The sequence below is a fragment of the Leguminivora glycinivorella genome, chromosome 19 (genome assembly GCF_023078275.1).
Source record: "Leguminivora glycinivorella isolate SPB_JAAS2020 chromosome 19, LegGlyc_1.1, whole genome shotgun sequence".
Taxonomy (NCBI): Eukaryota; Metazoa; Arthropoda; class Insecta; order Lepidoptera; family Tortricidae; genus Leguminivora; species Leguminivora glycinivorella.
Genome location: NC_062989.1, coordinates 3,008,570 through 3,027,607, shown reverse-complemented (window position 1 = coordinate 3,027,607; position 19,038 = coordinate 3,008,570). Strand labels below are relative to the sequence as shown.

Genomic DNA, 19,038 nt, shown 5'->3' with positions numbered 1-19,038 from the left:
CCACAAGTAGGAACATGACATGGAATGTCAAACATCAATAATTGTGGGTGCAGCCGTTGGAACGTTGGAACTAATTTGACTCCTTCAGATTTTAAGGAAAGTCTACGAAGTGAGAGCATCACCAGTTTTACACTAAGATAGTGAATAATTTTGCATGGAAACCTGTGTATAGTGTATATAAACAATCGAGTTGCAATTTATATGGTAACTGGTAACCGCCACCCTTCGAACACTTAGTAGTTAGTGGCATTCAAAAACATACGCTACGATCAAATGTATTCACTGTAACAGTACGATGCTTTGTAAAATAGTATAAATTAAATTAAATAGAAGAAATAAATTCCATATTTAATTAAATATTAGCTCGAGATACGATATGCGTTGGATATTTTACAAAAACGTTACTACGTAATAAATATTTTAAACATCTTTATTATGGGAACTTAATATTAACTGAATAATTATTACATTTTTTTAATTAAGTACAATCAATTTAGGAAATATTGCAACATCTAGAATTCACATTTTTATCACTTATTCATTACATCATTATTTTTCATGTGACACAAGGTTTTGGTACAAAAACATATGCTTATATACTTAAAATATAAGTTCAGCGTCCATTATTCTAACTTAACACTTTACATACGAGTAATTTTACACGAAATTTAATATTTGTAGACCCGTATCTACATTATAGATACACAGGCTTTTCTTTTTTAATGATTGGTGAGTGCATAGAACTGCAAGAGAATCACGAGGTAAGTTGCCACGCCTCCAAACATCTGTAACGTAAACAGATCTTTTTTTAATATACCTCTAATATGAACCACCTAGAGGTGTCAGAAACTTATTACAAGCCTTGCTTGGACTACCTTGGAGCACCTGCAGACGATCATAAAGTCGTAAGAACATTTAATTTGTTTTGTTTTGCCAACTAATCTAATTCAGTAGATATTCTGACCAGCTGAGCAGCTTAATTAGAAACCTTGTGGTTCAGCGGAACCATGAGTGACTGACTGACGCATCACAATGAGACACTACAGGTTTTCCAAGGACTTTGGGCAGTTTAGATGCCTGAGACAACTTGACGTTAGCCAAAACCATCTGGTTTGCAATCTGGTGTACTCCAGCTGTCCGGTCATAGCATTTAATAATTTTAAATACTTAAATAAGACAAGAGAGACCGGCCTAGGGCCAGCATACCAAGTGAGTACAGTAGGTACTGATGTTTCAATAACTAAGTTGAAAATAGATCGCTACATGCGTCACAATTACTGAATCTAGAATATCTTACCGAAGCTACCAGCGGTCGGACGAGGGTTAGCACACCAAGTGACGAGAAATTGATGTTAGTCAGCACCGTCTGTTTTGCGAACTGGTGTAGTCTAGCTGCACTGCTATACTCCCTAATTGGTCAGCTAATCACGATCATAGTTGAAATGAATGAGGCAACAGCAACCGGCTTAGGGCCAGCACAGTAAGTGAGTACAGTAGGTACTGATGCTCAAGAACTAAGTTGAAATTAGCTGGCTACATACGTTACAATTATTGAATCTACATCCTGTTTTTATTGAATTCCGTTAACTTTAAGAGAAGGTTCTTTAGATCAAATACAATTAACTTCTCTAAGAAACTAGCGTCTTAACTCTTACCGAGTTATTAAAAAAAATAAAGATAATTACTGAAGACAGCCTTTACCAACTTTTAATGTTATTTGTTTTGACATGTGCCGTCAATCACTTGACACTAACTTGAATGTTAATAAATTCATTTATTATGTATGAAAATAACGAAAAATGATTTATTTGCGAATTTAACTAAAACTGATATACAGGGTGGTTCCTGTTAATTTAACCTAGCTACGTGTCGAATTTAACGGAAAACAAAACAAAAACACGGTGTAGAATATCTTACCGAAGCAACCAGCGGTCGACCGAGGGTCAGCACACCAAGTGGCGAGAACTTGATGTTAGTCAGCACCATCTGTTTTGCGATCTGGGTGGCTAGCCGAATGGCACAATCGCTCACGAAACGCTCACGAAACGAAGCGCTAGTAGATATCTATCTCTATCGCGCTTGCGTATTGGCGCGACAGAGCCAGCGGCGTATCGCTTTCGTTTGGCGTCGGAGAAATGCCATTCGGCTACGGGGCCTGGTGTAGTCTAGCTGCACTGCTATACTCCCTAATTGGTCAGCTCATCACGATCATAGTAGTTGAAATGAATGAGGCAACAGCAACCGGCTTAGGGCCAGCACAGTAAGTGAGTACAGTAGGTACTGATGCTCCAAGAACTAAGTTGGCATGTGCTCGTAAGATGCGTAACAGTTATTGAATCTAGAATATCTTACCGAAGCTACCAGCGGTCGACCGAGGGTCAGCACACCAAGTGGCGAGAACTTGACGTTAGCTAGTACGATCTGTTTTGCGAACTGGTGTAGTCTAGCTGCACTGCTATACTCCCTAATTCAGCTAATCACGATCATAGTAGTTGAAATGAATGAGGCAACAGCAACTGGCTTAGGCCCAGCACAGTAAGTGAGTACAGTAGGTACTGATGCTCCAAGAACTAAGTTGGCATGTGCTCGTAAGATGCGTAACAGTTATTGAATCTAGAATATCTTACCGAAGCAACCAGCGGTCGACCGAGGGTCAGCACACCAAGTGGCGAGAACTTGACGTTAGCTAGTACGATCTGTTTTGCGAACTGGTCTAGTTCACGGGCAAGAAGCTTGCTTTTTGGTGCCAAGCGAACTGTCACTCGGCTAAGCAGGAACTTGGTGGTTTCTCTCTGATAACAAAAAGCATTATATACATATGTTTAATATAAAATAAATCTTTCTAATATAGAGAGCCTGTCTGCCCCGTGTGGTGACGGGTTAAGAATTTTACCATCCCCTTTCTTCCCGTGGGTGTCGTAGAAATCGACTGTGAGATATGGGCTAAATTGTGGCGTAATAGGCGAGAGGCTGGCAACCTGTCACTGCAATTTCCAAAAATTTCCTTTCTATCTTTCAGTAGGTATAGCGTCTTTTAGAAGCTGTAGATTACCTGCTCCTGCGTCCAGTGGCAGGGCTCCACGGTCAGCATAAGCGTAGCTGAGTGCATCAAGCTCCAGAGGAACGGTATCATCACTGACAGCAGCATGCCTGCGTTCGAATCTTGAAACAGAAAATAATCATCAGCATCATCATCATACTTGCGTTATCCCGGCATTCGCCGCGGCTCATGGGAGCCTGGGGTCCGGTATCGGGGTCTGGGGTTTTACGAAAGCGACTGCCATCTGACCTTCTAACCCGAAGGGTAACTAGTATAGGCCTTATTGGAATTAGTCCTGTTTCCTCACGATGTTTTCCTTCACCGAAAAGCGACTGGCAAATATCAAATGACATTTCGCACATAAGTTCCGAAAAACTCATTGTTACGAGCCGGGGTTCGAACCCCGGATTGAAAGTCGCACGCTCTTACCGCAGGGCCACCAGCGCATACTCTTGAAACAGAAAATCATTTCAAAAAAACTATAAGGGGCTTTATAGACGTGCCGATTGCAACTCGTACTGAGCCTAAGCAATATTCGGAAGGTTTTGACACTTTTAAATTAAATTTGCTTTTGGGCGTTGTTGAAGTTGCCCCGCTTCTGCAATGCTTCTAAAATTCGTATCGAAACGAAAGTCATCTTGTAGTTGACATGTAGCGTCGACTTGCGAAATTAGGTACCACTACTCGACATGAGTGCGTTTTCACATTATCCGATCCGATATCGAATGTAGGAAGGATTTCAAGGAAAAAATCAAGGGATATCGGTCCAACATACGATATCGGATCAGATAATGTGAAAACGCACATACACAAGTGTCAAAGCGTGGCGTCTGCATTAAAATAGCATACAGATGAAATAGCGAAAAGATTTGCCTTCGTATTGTTACGGAAACGTACGAACGTGTCATACTATTTTAGTCAGTCTGACTGAACTAGCATGACTAACACGAACGTTTCTTGAAAAATACGAAGGAGACCCTTTTCGCACTTATCTGTACCTATAACCTCCGTTTGCTCCATTTTGCCTTGAAAGACGGACGAACAAACAGACACACAAACTTTCCCATTTATAATATTAGTAAGTATGGATATTGGATATTCTAAACATCACAGTCTGTCTGATCTAGTACGTTTCAGCTCAAACGATTTGCTTTTGTATGTCCGGATGTTCTCGTCTACAGGGGGCCGATTTTTGAGTCTCACTGTCACTATAATACCGGTTGAAAACGGTGAATTGCCTATTATTTTCAGTGACAATTTTCTGAATTCGAACGCCGTGAGACTCAAAAATCGGCCCCCAGTTCGCAATTCTGAACGGATTTTCATGAAATTTTATGACCATGATTCTATAACTAAATTAAATATTTTTTTTGTCGTAACAGTTTAGGAATCCCTTACCCAAATTCAGCAACAAGTAGTACGGAGTGATCACAAGATGCAGAAAGTCGGCCATAAGGATGGCTATGATGATAGTGCCGTTGATCTCGTTCATCTGTCTCATCAGCTCGCCGGTGTGTCCATAAGAGGAAGCGAGACGGCGAATCATAGATTGCAGTTGCAGGGGATATGCGGCGAAGTGTTCTCCTAAAAATTTATGAAAAATTTTAACAAATTGTTGACGTAAGTAATATTGGTTTCGGTTAGCGCGTTATTACTTATGAAACAGGATTAGGTATATCGTGTACATACAGCGCGTAAACCTAATAAGGGCGATAAATGAAACCAGGCATATAATTCAATATTGTTATCATTAATTAAGAGGTGTTTTTGAGTTACTTTTAATTTTCACCCCATAATGAATTTTTGAAAAAATTCCCAGCAGCAATGAACTGTAAACGTGGTTGCGATGACAATCAATGACAACTGTCAACGAGCGGTTAACGCGAGTGTGTTTGCATTACGTTGCGGGCCGAATTATTTTGTATCGATAAAAAAAATATTTCAATTTTAATTAAAAGTTATCTAATTCCATTTTTTATGTCCTATACTCACCACCGTTAAGAGGTTCGCCCGTATTAGGTTTACACCCTGTATAACTGAGACTTACTTACTTTGCTATTCGAAAACAGATAGCAAAATTGCATTTTATCCACAAGAGTGCTAAGTAATTTCATACAAATTACTTAATTAACTGAACTTAACTTTTTGTCTTAAGCTGGCTGGTAGAATTTACCTATAAATGATGATTTTGCATAATAAATATTGAATAAATCGATGGATTTGATTTAGTTTGATGTTTTATAAGTCAGTATCTTGTTCGTGTCGGTGTGGTGAAAATTTTTGTGTTTCACTAGGTGTTTGTTTAACCTTCGTGCCTTCAAACCCTCGCAATCCTCAAAATTCCACTTTTTGAACGACTCCGTACGCTCGCGGTTCAATATTGGAATCTTTCGCTTGCTCGGATATCAATATCGGCACGTGCGGTTTAACAACAACTTTGCCCCCTTGTAAAACAAGTAAGCTGTTGCCTTCTTTGGACCAGAGTCGCCTTCATTGGACCACAAAGTCGCCATCAATGGACTTAGGAAATTTAGACCAATGCACAATGGTCCAATCAAGGAAACTTATGGAAATCGACAAAATTTTTTTTTTTAATGAAATATTTTTTATACAAATTTTATAATTAAAAATTGTAGCACAGCCTTAACTCCCTACCCAGACGTGTAGACACACCCTCATACACACGTCTGTGAACGCCTTAACATTCATACACTCACCATTCATCACATTCACTCAACCAATCATTCACACACCTCGCGTGCGCCATATTATTTCAGTCCGAATCCGTTTGCCTTTGAAGAAAGATGTAAGGTCGCGACCTTACAACTACATGTAAGTGTCCTTCTCCTAGTTGTTTTGCATAAATCACGGGACCCCTTTGACCATCCCCGGTTATACGTGGCGCCCAGCGTTTGGATTCGTGTTGCGAAATAATTATCGGGAATCGCGTATTACAAAATGCCACCCAAAAAGATATGGCCGCCGCCGATTCAATTTTGGAATCCAGTTCGAAAACAAAAATTTTGCCTTCGACGTCAGAGTCAACATTTAATTTAACAATGCCGCAAGAATACCTAACAATATTGTTGCAACAAATGCAACAATCGCATAACGAATTATGCGAGAAGTTAGTGACGGCAACTCAAGCGACATCATCGCATCAACGCGACAGACACTTCGCCGGTTGCAAACTCAGCTTTAGCGGAGCTGAAGATTCGGTAGAAGACGCGTTAGAAGTTTTCCTGGACGGCATACAAACATACAAAGACTGTGCAAACATTTCTGATGAAAATGCACTACGCGGATTGTCATTTTTGTTCACCGGACTCGCTGCAACATGGTGGAATGGCGTACGTAAAAATGTCAAATCATGGGACGAAGCCATTACCGACTTGCAACACGCTTTCGGCAAACGAAAAGCCCCTTTCCTCATACTTCGAGAGATATTTCGCGAAGAACAAGGCGATGAGAAAACAGAGATTTTCATTTGCAAAATTCGTGCATTGATAGCTCAGCTGCCATATTCACTCGAAGAACAATTTCAAATTGACATGGTCTATGGTTTATTAAACCGTCGGATACGGAAACGAGTACCCCGCGATGACATAAAGTCGTTCAACGATCTATTACGAAAAACTCGATCGGCCGAAGACTCACTAGCCGAAGTGAACGAGAAGAACGGAACGACCTCCGTGAACGCATCGAACGTCAACGCTGTCAATGTCCGAACTGTCAATCGAAATATTGGAAATAACGACCGGCTTTCTGAAAATAAAACAACGTTTGCTGATAATAAACAATTTAAACCGAAATCCAGTGCGCGACAAAACACTACCAGTGTAAATAAAGTGCAGAACAATACGAACCTTGACGCGAAATCCAAACAAAGTCGTTTTTGCAATTATTGTAAGTTATTCGGACATAATAAAGAAAATTGCAAATGGTTACTCGCGAAACGTTCTGACGCGCCAGTTTCTCCTTCGGACAACAGTGACAATACAAAAAGTGAAAAGTTTTCGTGTTACGGATGTGGATCACCCGGCGTGGTTCGCGCCAACTGCCCGCGATGCAAGCAAGATTCGGGAGCTGCAGGAAGCAGCACGAATGCCACATTCTGCGCATTCTCAACCGAAGATCCAAGCGCTGTGACGGAGCCTACACCTGTCGATATGTGCGCGCGCGAGACACACACACACATTAACACACTTTCAGATACATCAACTGATGAACTTCTACGGGAACAAGTCGACAAACCGCGACCTATTCTTCCCATTACCGTCTGCGGACGTGAGGGTCGTGCCGTCGTCGACACAGGTGCGAAGAGGAGTGTTGCAGGTGAAACCTTGTACAAATTAATGAAGAACTGCGGTGAGTCATTTACCTCTTCCACTTTGAATATTAGATATGCCAAAGGGCATTCCGAAATAGAAGATATACTATCTGTAAACACTATTGTCACGTTAAAAGGTAAAGCCATACCTATGAATTTTATAATTTTCCCTGAAGCTACCAACAATGAAACTTTGTTAGGCATGGACTTCATTTTCAAATCAGGATTACAAACTGATTTTGATAACCATACCTGGAGCTTCAATGGTGAACCTGATATCCAGTATGAACTACAGTATGAACGCGAACCTGTAGCCATAGCTACATGTAAACCAACCGAGACATTTCAGGCACTTCGAGATAATGAAGGTACTTCACTCAATAATGAACAACGGGACAGATTGTCTTCACTCCTTACCCATCACCGGGATACATTCAATCTAGGGGGAGAGCCAACCACTTATGCTGTCCATCATATTGAGTTGATTAACAAAAATGTAAAACCTATCTCTGTACCACCTTACAGATTACCAGAGCCTAAGAAGGAGGCCCTGCGAGTGGAACTTGAGAAGATGCTGAAGGATGATGTCATCGAGGAGTGTGAGTCTCCATGGTCCGCTCCCGTGGTTTTAGTACCCAAGCGTGATAACACTATCAGAGTCTGCATCGACTATAGGAAACTGAACCAAGTCACCAAGCCTGATAGATACCCACTTCCGAGAGTGGATGACATACTACATAGTACTGGTAAATTCAAATACATATCAACCTTAGACTTACGAGCCGGTTACTGGCAGGTACCAGTCGCAATGGAAGACCGTGATATAACCTCTTTTGTGACACCACTAGGAATGTACCGCTTTAAGCGTATGCCTATGGGATTAAGAAACTCTGGAGCTACATTCCAAAGACTGATGGATAGATTTCGGTCCAACCTTCCCAATGTAACAATACTGGCTTATCTTGATGACGTCCTGATCCTCTCAGATAGTTTTGAGAAGCACCTCCAAGACCTGGAAGCTGTTTTCCAGAGACTCAAACTATTCAAGCTGCGAGTGAACAGAGAAAAGAGTACATTTGCCTGCGAATCAGTGAAATACCTCGGACACATTTTGTCAGCAGAAGGGATTCAACCTGATATCGACAAAACTAAAGCCATCAGTGAGATGAAGGAGCCACAGAATGATAAACATCTGAAGACTTTCATCCAGACTTGCTCCTGGTTCAGAAAATTTATACCAGACTTTGCGAAGATAGCAAGACCACTGACAATGTTACTTAAGAAGAACCAAAACTGGATCTGGGGAGAAGATCAAGCCAAAGCTTTCCAAGAGTTGAAGAAACGCCTGACATCCGCACCAATACTACGGCAAGTTGATTATACCTTACCTTTTACACTTAGAGTTGACGCGAGCGGATACGCCTTAGGAGCTGTGCTGCTCCAAGGAGAAGGCTATGACGAACGACCAGTGGAATATGCGAGCAGATTACTCACGAGCGCTGAACGGAATTATTCGACTACAGAACGCGAAGCTCTTGCAGCCATTTGGGCCCTTGGCAAGTTCCGTGGGTACATCGAAGGCTCTGAAGTTACCCTTGCCACTGACCACCAACCATTAAGATGGATTTTGACTCTTAAGACACCTACAGGACGCCTTGCGCGATGGGCTCTGAAGATACAGGCCTATAACCTGAAAATCGAATATCAACCCGGAAATAAGAATGTTGTTGCCGACGCTTTGAGCAGACCAGTATGTGATGACACTACTAAGGATTCCTGTAATTTATGCAGTGTTATAGTAGATATACCACACATGTCACCTACCGACCTACGGAGCACACAAGCGGAAGACCCAGAAATTTGGAAGATTGCTAAAGATTTCGAAAACAACAACATAGAAGCTGCTACACACTGGACTGAAAAAGGTTATTATATGTCACAGGGAGTGTTGTATCACTTTAACCCTGACGTTGAGAGCGAAGATCCTCAACTTGTCATACCACAGTCCATGAGAAAGGAGATTTTGAAGGAATTACATGATGCTCCTACAGCCGGACATAACGGAGTTGAAAGAACATATCAGCGAGTGAGTCAAAGATATTATTTCCCTGGTATGAAGAGATATATAAGCGAATACATTAGAGACTGTAACGAATGTCAGCGCTACAAACCATCCAACTTGAAGCCTGCAGGGTTACTACAGACACCTGTACCAGCTCAGAGATTTGAGGTACTAGCAATAGACCTATTTGGACCTTTGCCTACTGGAAGTAAGGACGAACGATGGATTTTTATTATAGAGGATACTGCAACTAAATGGGTAGAACTCTTCCCATTAACTATAGCAACTGCAGAAGCTTGCGCCAAAACCCTGGTTGAAGAAATTTTCCTCAGATATGGTTTTCCCAGGAGAGTAATATCAGACAATGGTGTACAGTTTGTGTCACAAGTCATGCAGAAAGTCATGCACACCCTAGGAATAGAGCAGAACTTGATACCTCTATACCACCCAGAAGCGAATCCGGTCGAGAGGAAAAATAGGGATTTGAAAAGTCAACTGGCTATCATAGTTGAAGGGAACCACACTAACTGGCCTAGCGCACTACCTGCTGTACGCTTCGCCATGAATAGCGCCGTTACTCAGAGCACCGCGAAGTCGCCTGCTTACCTCGCCTTCGGGAGAGAGATGCGATCACCGGTAGAGAACAGACATGACCTGCGAGCTGTTATCCAGTCAGAGAACTTTATACCTCAGATAACACCCTACCTGTTGAAGCTCAGCGATGATCTCATCAAAGCTCAAGAACATAATCTACAACAACAGGAACGCAGGAAGACTTACGCAGATCAAAAGCGTAGACCCCATGAAAACTATAACATAGGGGACAAGGTCCTTTTGAAAACACACGTCTTAAGTAACCAAACAAAGGGCATAACTAGCAAATTTGCGCCCCGACGTGACGGACCATACATTATTTCTAAGATAGTCAGCCCGACTACTTATATATTAGCAAACAATGGCGAAACTGTTGGTAAATATCATGTGTCAGACTTGACTACATACCATCAGAAGAGTGGTGATGAACCTGCAGAACCCATCATGCCACAAAGGAAGAGAGGTAGACCGCCCAAGCGAACACCTACTACCCCTACTACTACTCCACCTGCAGCTGGTGAGAAGAAGAGAGGCAGACCACGCAAGAAGCAACCTGTGTGTCGGCCCATGGGCGAGGACGTCCCCATGGCCCGAAGGGGGAGCCTGTAGCACAGCCTTAACTCCCTACCCAGACGTGTAGACACACCCTCATACACACGTCTGTGAACGCCTTAACATTCATACACTCACCATTCATCACATTCACTCAACCAATCATTCACACACCTCGCGTGCGCCATATTATTTCAGTCCGAATCCGTTTGCCTTTGAAGAAAGATGTAAGGTCGCGACCTTACAACTACATGTAAGTGTCCTTCTCCTAGTTGTTTTGCATAAATCACGGGACCCCTTTGACCATCCCCGGTTATAAAATATATATATTATTATTTTCATATGTACTAGTTTTTTGTTACATATTGTCTATTTGCGCACGGGTGAATAATTTAAAAAAAAATGTGCCATGATTGGACCGGTCCGATGATAGAACCCACAGGTGGTCCATTGATAGCAACTAGGTATCACATCACAAATAAAATATTAAAAAATAGAACTCGCTACGCTCGCGGTTCAATATTGGAATCTTTCGCTTGTTCGGGTATCAATATTGGCACGTGCGGTTAAACAACAACTTTGCCCCCTTGTAAAACAAGTAAGGGTAGCTAAAAAATCCTGTGTTACTAAATTAATGAAGATTGCGAAGGCAGCGAGAAAAGGTAAAGATAAAAGTCTTAATAAAGTTTTGTACCTGGAGGAGGTAAGTCACTGTGTTTCTCCGTGAAACAGTCCACTATGATCTTGGGAGGGTTCAGATATGCTTCTAACATCGCAGATTCTTCGGCCTTTAGCTTTACTATAAATAAGGAAAACCATTAATTAGTATAAATACAGTGTGGAAAGTTAAGTCGGGCCCTTTAAGCTGCTTCATTTTACTTAAAAAAGACATTCCTTTATTTATGAAAAGTAATAAAACTGCATTTAAAGATCTTGCCTCGGCCGGGACTCAAACCAACTATCATACCATAAAATAAAAACACTCACTATTTTATTAAGCTAATCGATAGCATTAATATTCAGGATAACATTTCTCTAATAAACATTTGGTCGTAAAAATAAAAATGATTGTTAAATCTAATACTAACATTATTTTACTATCAATTTACATCATATACATAGCGAATTATAGAAAATCTTTGAAGACAGTTTTGATTCTTTTTAAAGGAATGCCTTCTTTAAGTAAAATGAGCCAGCATAATGCTTTAAGGTAGTTTCCCTCCAGGGCCTGACTTATCTTTCCACCCTATATAGCCGGAAGTCCCTACGACAAAGCCCTATAGTCTTACAGACTATAGTTATTTTATTAGAACAATAGTCACCGTGATGTAACCTCAGTAGCCGTTGGTTGACGGTAGCCGCGGCTCTGTATAAGCCAGAGATACGAAACCCCTACAGACTAATAATATATATCTCCCGGCCGTATCCGACCATGGTGACTGTTTTCAACTCCTTTGTTGATTACGTTGATGTGCTCGCATGTGGCTCACGTAGCCGATTTTATTTGCGAAAGCCCTACAGACTATAGAAGTTATAGAATAGTCACTGTGGTGTCACCTCAGTAGCCGTCAATTGACGGTAGCCGCGGCTCTGTATGAAGCCAGAGATACGAAACCCCTACAAACTATAGAAGTTATAGAATAGTCACCGTGGTGTAACCTCAGTAGCCGTTGGTTGACGGTAGCCGCGGCTCTGTACAAAGCCAGAGCTACGAAGCCCCACTGCAGCAGCGCCAGAATACCAAGATAGTTGGCCACGTAGTATGAGCTGTACATAATCATTATTGACCCTGCGAATGTTGATTTCAAAATAAATATAGTGCGGCAAGTCCGTATCTTAGGAAATTGGTAAAAAAGTAAATAATGTACATAGAGATGATTGAACACAGTCAGTGCATAGCGGCTGGCAGCCGCTTAAGATAATATAATATCTCTTTCGTTGCTATCTATCTCTATCGCTCTTGGCATGACAGAGCCAGACTACATTTCTGCAACATTTCGATGGCGATTCGCGTCGCATAAATGCCATTCGGCTACGAGGCCAGCCAAAGTAAGTTAGTAAGTACCTATGAGTAAGTTTAAGTACTGTAAGTGGTACGTACACAGAACTAAATCAAGATAGAAGGAAAAAGTGTATTTACTTCGCGTGCGGAAAAGTTAAATAGCGAGCGACATTGTTCGCCGCGCAAGTCAGTCTGCTCCCGACCGCTGCCCGCGAGTGACATACAGTGAAAAATACAAAATCGGTCGGTATTCGATAATTAACTGTTCAAACACCACCAATAAAAGCAAGAGTGTTAAACAAAGTGTTTCCTATCATCGGTAAGTACCATTTGTCCTAAAATATTTTTTATTAAATAAAAAACACGATTTTCCTATTTTTATCATCAAAACATTAGCTGACGTACGGCCGTCAAACTAGTTTTCCATTGCGGCTTTAATTTGACGAGTCCGACTTGGCGTGCGTTTAAAACAAGCGATATAAAAACCGGCCAAGAGCGTGTCGGGCCACGCTCAGTGTAGGGTTCCGTAGTTTTCCGTATTTTTCTCAAAAACTACTGAACCTATCAAGTTCAAAACAATTTTCCTAGAAAGTCTTTATAAAGTTCTACTTTTGTGATTTTTTTCATATTTTTTAAACATGTGGTTCAAAAGTTAGAGGGGGGGGACGCACTTTTTTTTCCTTTAGGAGCGATTATTTCCGAATATATTAATATTATCAAAAAACAATCTTAGTAAACCCTTATTCATTTTTAAATACCTATCCAACAATATATCACACATTGGGGTTCGAATAAAAAAAAAATATCAGTCCCCATTTTACATGTATGGGGGGTTCCCTAATAAAACATTTTTTTCCATTTTTTATTTTTGCACTTTGTCAGCGTAATTGATATACATATTGGTACCAAATTTCAGCTTTCTAGTGCTAACGGTTGCTGAGATTATCCGCGGACGGACGGACGGACAGACAGACATGGCGAAACTATAAGGGTTCCTAGTTGACTACGGAACCCTAAAAATAGGCTATTCAAACTGTCGAGACAAAGTGAAGGTAGATTTGTTATTTTGTCCGTCGAACTCACGTCGAACTTAAGAATAGTGGTGCACCACGGAACTATATCGGCATGTATGCTGCGATTTCCTTATTCGATTTAAATCGATTTTGCGAAGCAGTGGAAATTATAATTATGTTTTTATATTGTTATGAAACTATACATTTATAAAGTACGAGTGAAAAGTAAATTTAACTTTAAAATAGGTTACAGTTACGGTATTAACGTTGAATTTGTGGTCGGCAGAAAAACAAATACAAACATAATACGCTCTATATTTATTATGAATAAAAATAACTCTAAAAATGTGTTAATGGTTAATTATATTTATATACATATTACTAAAAGTTGTAACAAATAACATGAGGATAATGAAGTGAGAACATGGTCGATTTTCTTAAAAATATTACGAAATATTAACTAGTATTAATATCTACCTACTAAAATCTTTGTTCCTGGCCTTAGGCAAATTATATACCTACTAGTGAATTGTTTGTCATCACACGAATACAGGTATATACTTACTTCATTTCACAACGAAGATGAACATCCGATATTTTTAACTTCGGCGGGCATCCCGCAAGCAACCTCCACAATCGATCGAATAGGTTACGCGGCGACAACGTTCCCATCACTAAAGTACACTCGTGACGTCATAGGCTCGACACAAAACGTTACACGCTCGGTTTCGCTGTTAATCGCCGAGCATTTTCCTTCTATCTTGATTTAGTTCTGTGGGTACGTAATAGTAGTAAGTATGCTCTTTTAGATGTTTTCACTTACAGTTGTAATCCTTTTCAATGAACGACTGCGTCTTGAGGTAGACTTCAACGAACTGGATGGACAGAATGCTCACCACCATAACGGTCACAACTAATATCCCTTTCTTCTCTGTTTTTACACATCTGGTGTTATTTAGATCTAAATCTATCTGAAAAATTAAATAAGTCAAATTATTATTAGACTTATACTGATTAACCTTTTTGATTTTTATTGAGGTCCCGATATTTCGACGCAGTTGCATGCATCAACATCACGGGAAACTGGAGACGGCGGGTGGACGGGACCTCAAAAAGGTAATCACGGTCCCGCAGTCACAATCCCGGTCAATATAAGTCAAATTATCTTTACACTACAATTTTATACCAAGCATAGTGGAACTCCTATCCAAGAAATGACACGTTAAACTTTCGTGAGACATACTTATTCGTAGGCCACGTCTTTGCCTTTGGCTAGTCTGTGGTCAAGAGTAAGCCCATTTATAATAAAAAAAAAAAAAATAATAATAATTAATGAATCTACGGTTGTATTAGTTACCTAGGCCGAATTGGCCCGAAACATGTCGCAGCAATAGCGATATAGTGACGTGAGTACAACCGTAGATTCATTAATTAAATGCTATAAAAAAAACATTGAGTATTTTAAAGTTAGGTTGTACCATTCATTGTACCTACATATTTGTATTTGCAGGTAAACTAATGCTGGTAGAGTAGATATTTACTCGTAGCAATTGATATTGATACAAAAACTACTTGTATCAATATCAATCGATGGCTAACTAGTAATGTCTTGTTTGTTTTTAATTAAGATTTTAGATTGTAAATTATCGCTTCACTAGATAAGCTAATATGTCGTAAGTACCTATAGGTATGTATGTATGTACTTTGTTTAGTAGCACAATATGAGTAGATAATCAAGCTAAAACGGGACAGGGTTTTTTTATTCCTATCACACACCATGCCATGGCATACACCATGATCAAACAGCTAGTCCACACGAACCTCATGAAGATATTTCTGAAACTCCTGACTTTCATTCTATACTGATACCTGTTGTAGCTCCGTCAGCAGCCCATGAGTTTCTCCATCCTTCTTGAATTTACCTGGTTAAACAGGTGGTCCAAACGAACCACATAAATAAATTTCTGTAACTTCTCACATTCATTATATCCTAGTACCTTTTGCAACTTCGTCAGTAGCCGTATTAGTCTCTCCATTCCGTGTAGAACCTCGGTACACAGCCAGGCTAACTATAACCTGCATCAGAGCAAAATCAGCGATACAAAGCCATCACGGCGAGATTTCTGAAACTCCTACTCCTAACATATCATCTTCACCTTGTAACTCCGTCAGTTATCATATGAGTTTCTCCATCCGGTCTGACCCTCGATAAAGGGCAGTCGCCTATCCATATGAACCGCATGGGTTTCTGAAACTTCTCACATTCATTATATCCTAGTACCTGTTGCAACTCCGTAAGCAGCCGAATAAGTCTCTCCATCCGTGTAGAACCTCGGTACACAGCCAGGCTAGCTATAGCCAGCACCAGAACGAAATCGGCGATCCACACAAACGCTGTCACCGCAGACTCGCCGATACGGATACGCTCATCTGGATCTTCTAGAAAGTCTAGAAATACAGCTGTTAGGCATACCATACCTGAAAAGAACACTTTGTGAAACTTCTTTATTATACGATAACAAAATACTGCCTACCTGCCTGCCTGTGTGGTGACGTGCCTGTGTGGTGACGGGTTAAGAATTTCACCACCCCCTTTCTTCCCGTGGGTGTCGTAGAAGGCGACTATGGGATATGGGTTAAATTGTGGTGTAGACGAGAGGCTGGCGACCTGTCACTGCAATGCCACAGTTTCGTTTTCTTTTAACCCCTTATTTGCCAAGAGTGGCTCTGAAGCTTTAGTAGTTTCATGTGCTCTGCCTACCCCTTTATGGGATACAGGCGTGATTGTATGTATGTATGTAACAAAATACTTGCTAGGTGCAATTAATTATTCATACCTACTCGGCTATTTCAGTACTAGCGCGATAGTGTAGCTGTAGTACTTAAGAATATTTCAAAGTTAAAAAGCCACCGTCATCTCTGGATCACTAATCACTATTCTAGTTCAAGTCTGAGCTAAGGCAGAGGTTTCTATTTACTTCAAATCTCTCCATACTTACTAATAACAGTCATAAAAACGTTCTGGAGCCAGGCAAGCCGTGGCGACACCGCGATACGCCACCCGGTCTCCACGGGTGTGAAGCAAAGAGGAGCCACTCCTGAGCATCTCGAGATGCGTAGTACTAGCGCTAACGCACCGTCTACTATGCACTCTGTAGGGAGACATAGAAAACAGAGAAAGTCATGTTAATTATGTTTCTTTGCACTGTGATATGCCTCTGCGTCCGTGGGGGTAAAGCAAAGCGGGCCACTCCTGAGCGTCTCAAGGTGCATACTACTAACGCTAGCATACCGTCTACTATGCACTCTGTAGGAGGACCTGGCAAACAAGAGAGAGATTTGTAAGTTATGCTGCTTTGCACTGTGCGGGCTTAAAGCGAAGCGGGGCAACTCCTGCAAACATGAAGCGCGTAGTACCAGCGACAACGCATCGTCGACTAGATGTAGGAGGACCTGTGTGCGTAGCCGAATGCACAAACGCTCACGAAACGCTCACGATAATATCGCTATCTATCTCTATCCAGCCAGACTACATTTCTGCGGAGTTTCGGTGGCGTTTCGCAGAAATTCCATTCGGCTACGGGGCCTGGCAAAGACAGGGCATATTATCGTGAGCGTTTCGTGAGCGTTTGTGCATTCGGCTACGGGGCCTAAGCACCTCGAGACGCGTAGTTCTAACCGCAGATCTAACATTACGCAAACGCTTACGACATCTTAGTTCTGGATACAGTTAGTGCTAGACTAACGCACCGTTCACTAGGGACTCTGAAGGGTAGCTCAGAAGGACGCACAGATTTGATGGTCTAAAATCAGCCCGCCGTTTAGAGCCCGTCAGACCATAAAATCTGTTAAACAACTCAGTGTCCATTTTAAAATTACACTCGATTTTACCCACATTTCTGTTCATCTTGCAATGAAACTCTCGCAGCGTTTAATATCCCACTTTGGAATTATGCAACAACCTAATCCTTACGCCAAATCTTGAGATTAGTTATTGAAGCGGACCTCAGACTACCATTAAGTTCCGCTAGTTTGTGTATTAATAAATATTAACACGAGCGGATAAACAACGACAGTTTCACCCTACCGTCATCTTCCGTCTATATTTTTGTCATTAGATCTGTTCCATGTCATAATTTTATTGCAATATTAATACGATTAGAACAGCATACAAAATTTTGTTGTGAAATTTGACCTAAAATACATAAATAATTATGTATAACAACGAACTTGGCTTGTTAAATAGGTAATTAAAGACTATATATTCCTTTGTTACGAATTTGATTTGTTCACAATACTTAATTAAAAGAGTATTAAAATATTCTAAATCTCATATGAACAAAAAAATATTCATAGGTATCCATTCCATTCCATATCCAATTCTACGTCCATAACAAAAACCTTACCTCTATACCCATAACTGCTCTGCTTCCCATCCTGCGTCCCCGTTGATTTCATTATACACGGTAACAAATATTTATTTACTTTTTACGCTTCTCTTTTCATTCTTACACTTCATAATAAAATTATACGAGAGCCTTTACACTTATTTCCAAAACGACATAAGTCACTATAAAAGTTGTATCTAGTTATGGCGTGTTGTGTTTAAGGAGAGATCACACTGAAGGGCGGGTGATTTACTGAGGAAGCTTATATCGACTGACTTGTCCACAGGGCTTGTGGGGCGTCACTGATGCTGGGGTACAGTTGGCTAAAGAAATACTGTTTGTGTAAACCATACAGTTTTTTCTTCATAAAATGACAGGTGATTGACCCTAGTCACACATGGGTACTTAGCCAAAATCATAATCGCTTAAATCGCTTCGTGAACAATTTTTTAAAGATTTGAGACACAGCGAGATGTTGCCATATTACCTTCATATGGTTTTATTCATATGCTTCATATGGAATTCTGAGTTTCCATTCAAAGAGTTATGGATTTCTTGCACGCAGTTTTTATTAAATTGTATTGGCTCAAAATCAATGCGCCTGGGAGAAAATTTGATCACATCCTGATGAAAAATGTGAAAAGTTACCTCATGAACTAAACAGTACCTAATACCCTAATATGTCGTAATCATACAAACATACATATAATCACGCCTGTATCCCGTAAATGGGTAGGCGGAGCACATGAACTACTAAGTTTCAGCGCTACTCTTGGCAAAAAGGGGTTGAAGGAAATCCAAATTGTGACATTGCAGTGACAGGTTGTCAGCCACTCGCCTACGCCACAATTTAACTCGTCGTAATCAAGGGTTGTAAAATATCACCAACGTCAATTTCATACTTTTTTTGGTATGGTGATGATTTGTATTCGTAAATGCCTTGTCTGATCTATCTGATCCACTAAATTTTGATAGTGGTTGAAATGGATTTTGGGTTCTTTTTTTTTACATTGAGTAATAGGTATGTAGTTTCATAGTCCGAAGGAAAATTTATCAT

General features: G+C 40.7%; 1 protein-coding gene across 1 annotated transcript; it reads right to left on the bottom strand.

Moving 5' to 3' along the window:
* Nucleotides 1–819: 819 nt before the first annotated feature.
* LOC125236723 lies at nt 820–18,051 on the bottom strand. Its single transcript, XM_048143643.1, has 9 exons — nt 18,000–18,051; nt 16,593–16,745; nt 15,875–16,071; nt 14,417–14,564; nt 12,227–12,367; nt 4,439–4,621; nt 3,053–3,162; nt 2,628–2,792; nt 820–885 (listed from the first exon to the last, which is right to left on the bottom strand). The coding sequence occupies exons 1-9, from the start codon at nt 18,049–18,051 to the stop codon at nt 820–822; spliced, it is 1,215 nt and encodes a 404-aa protein (XP_047999600.1).
* Nucleotides 18,052–19,038: the final 987 nt, after the last annotated feature.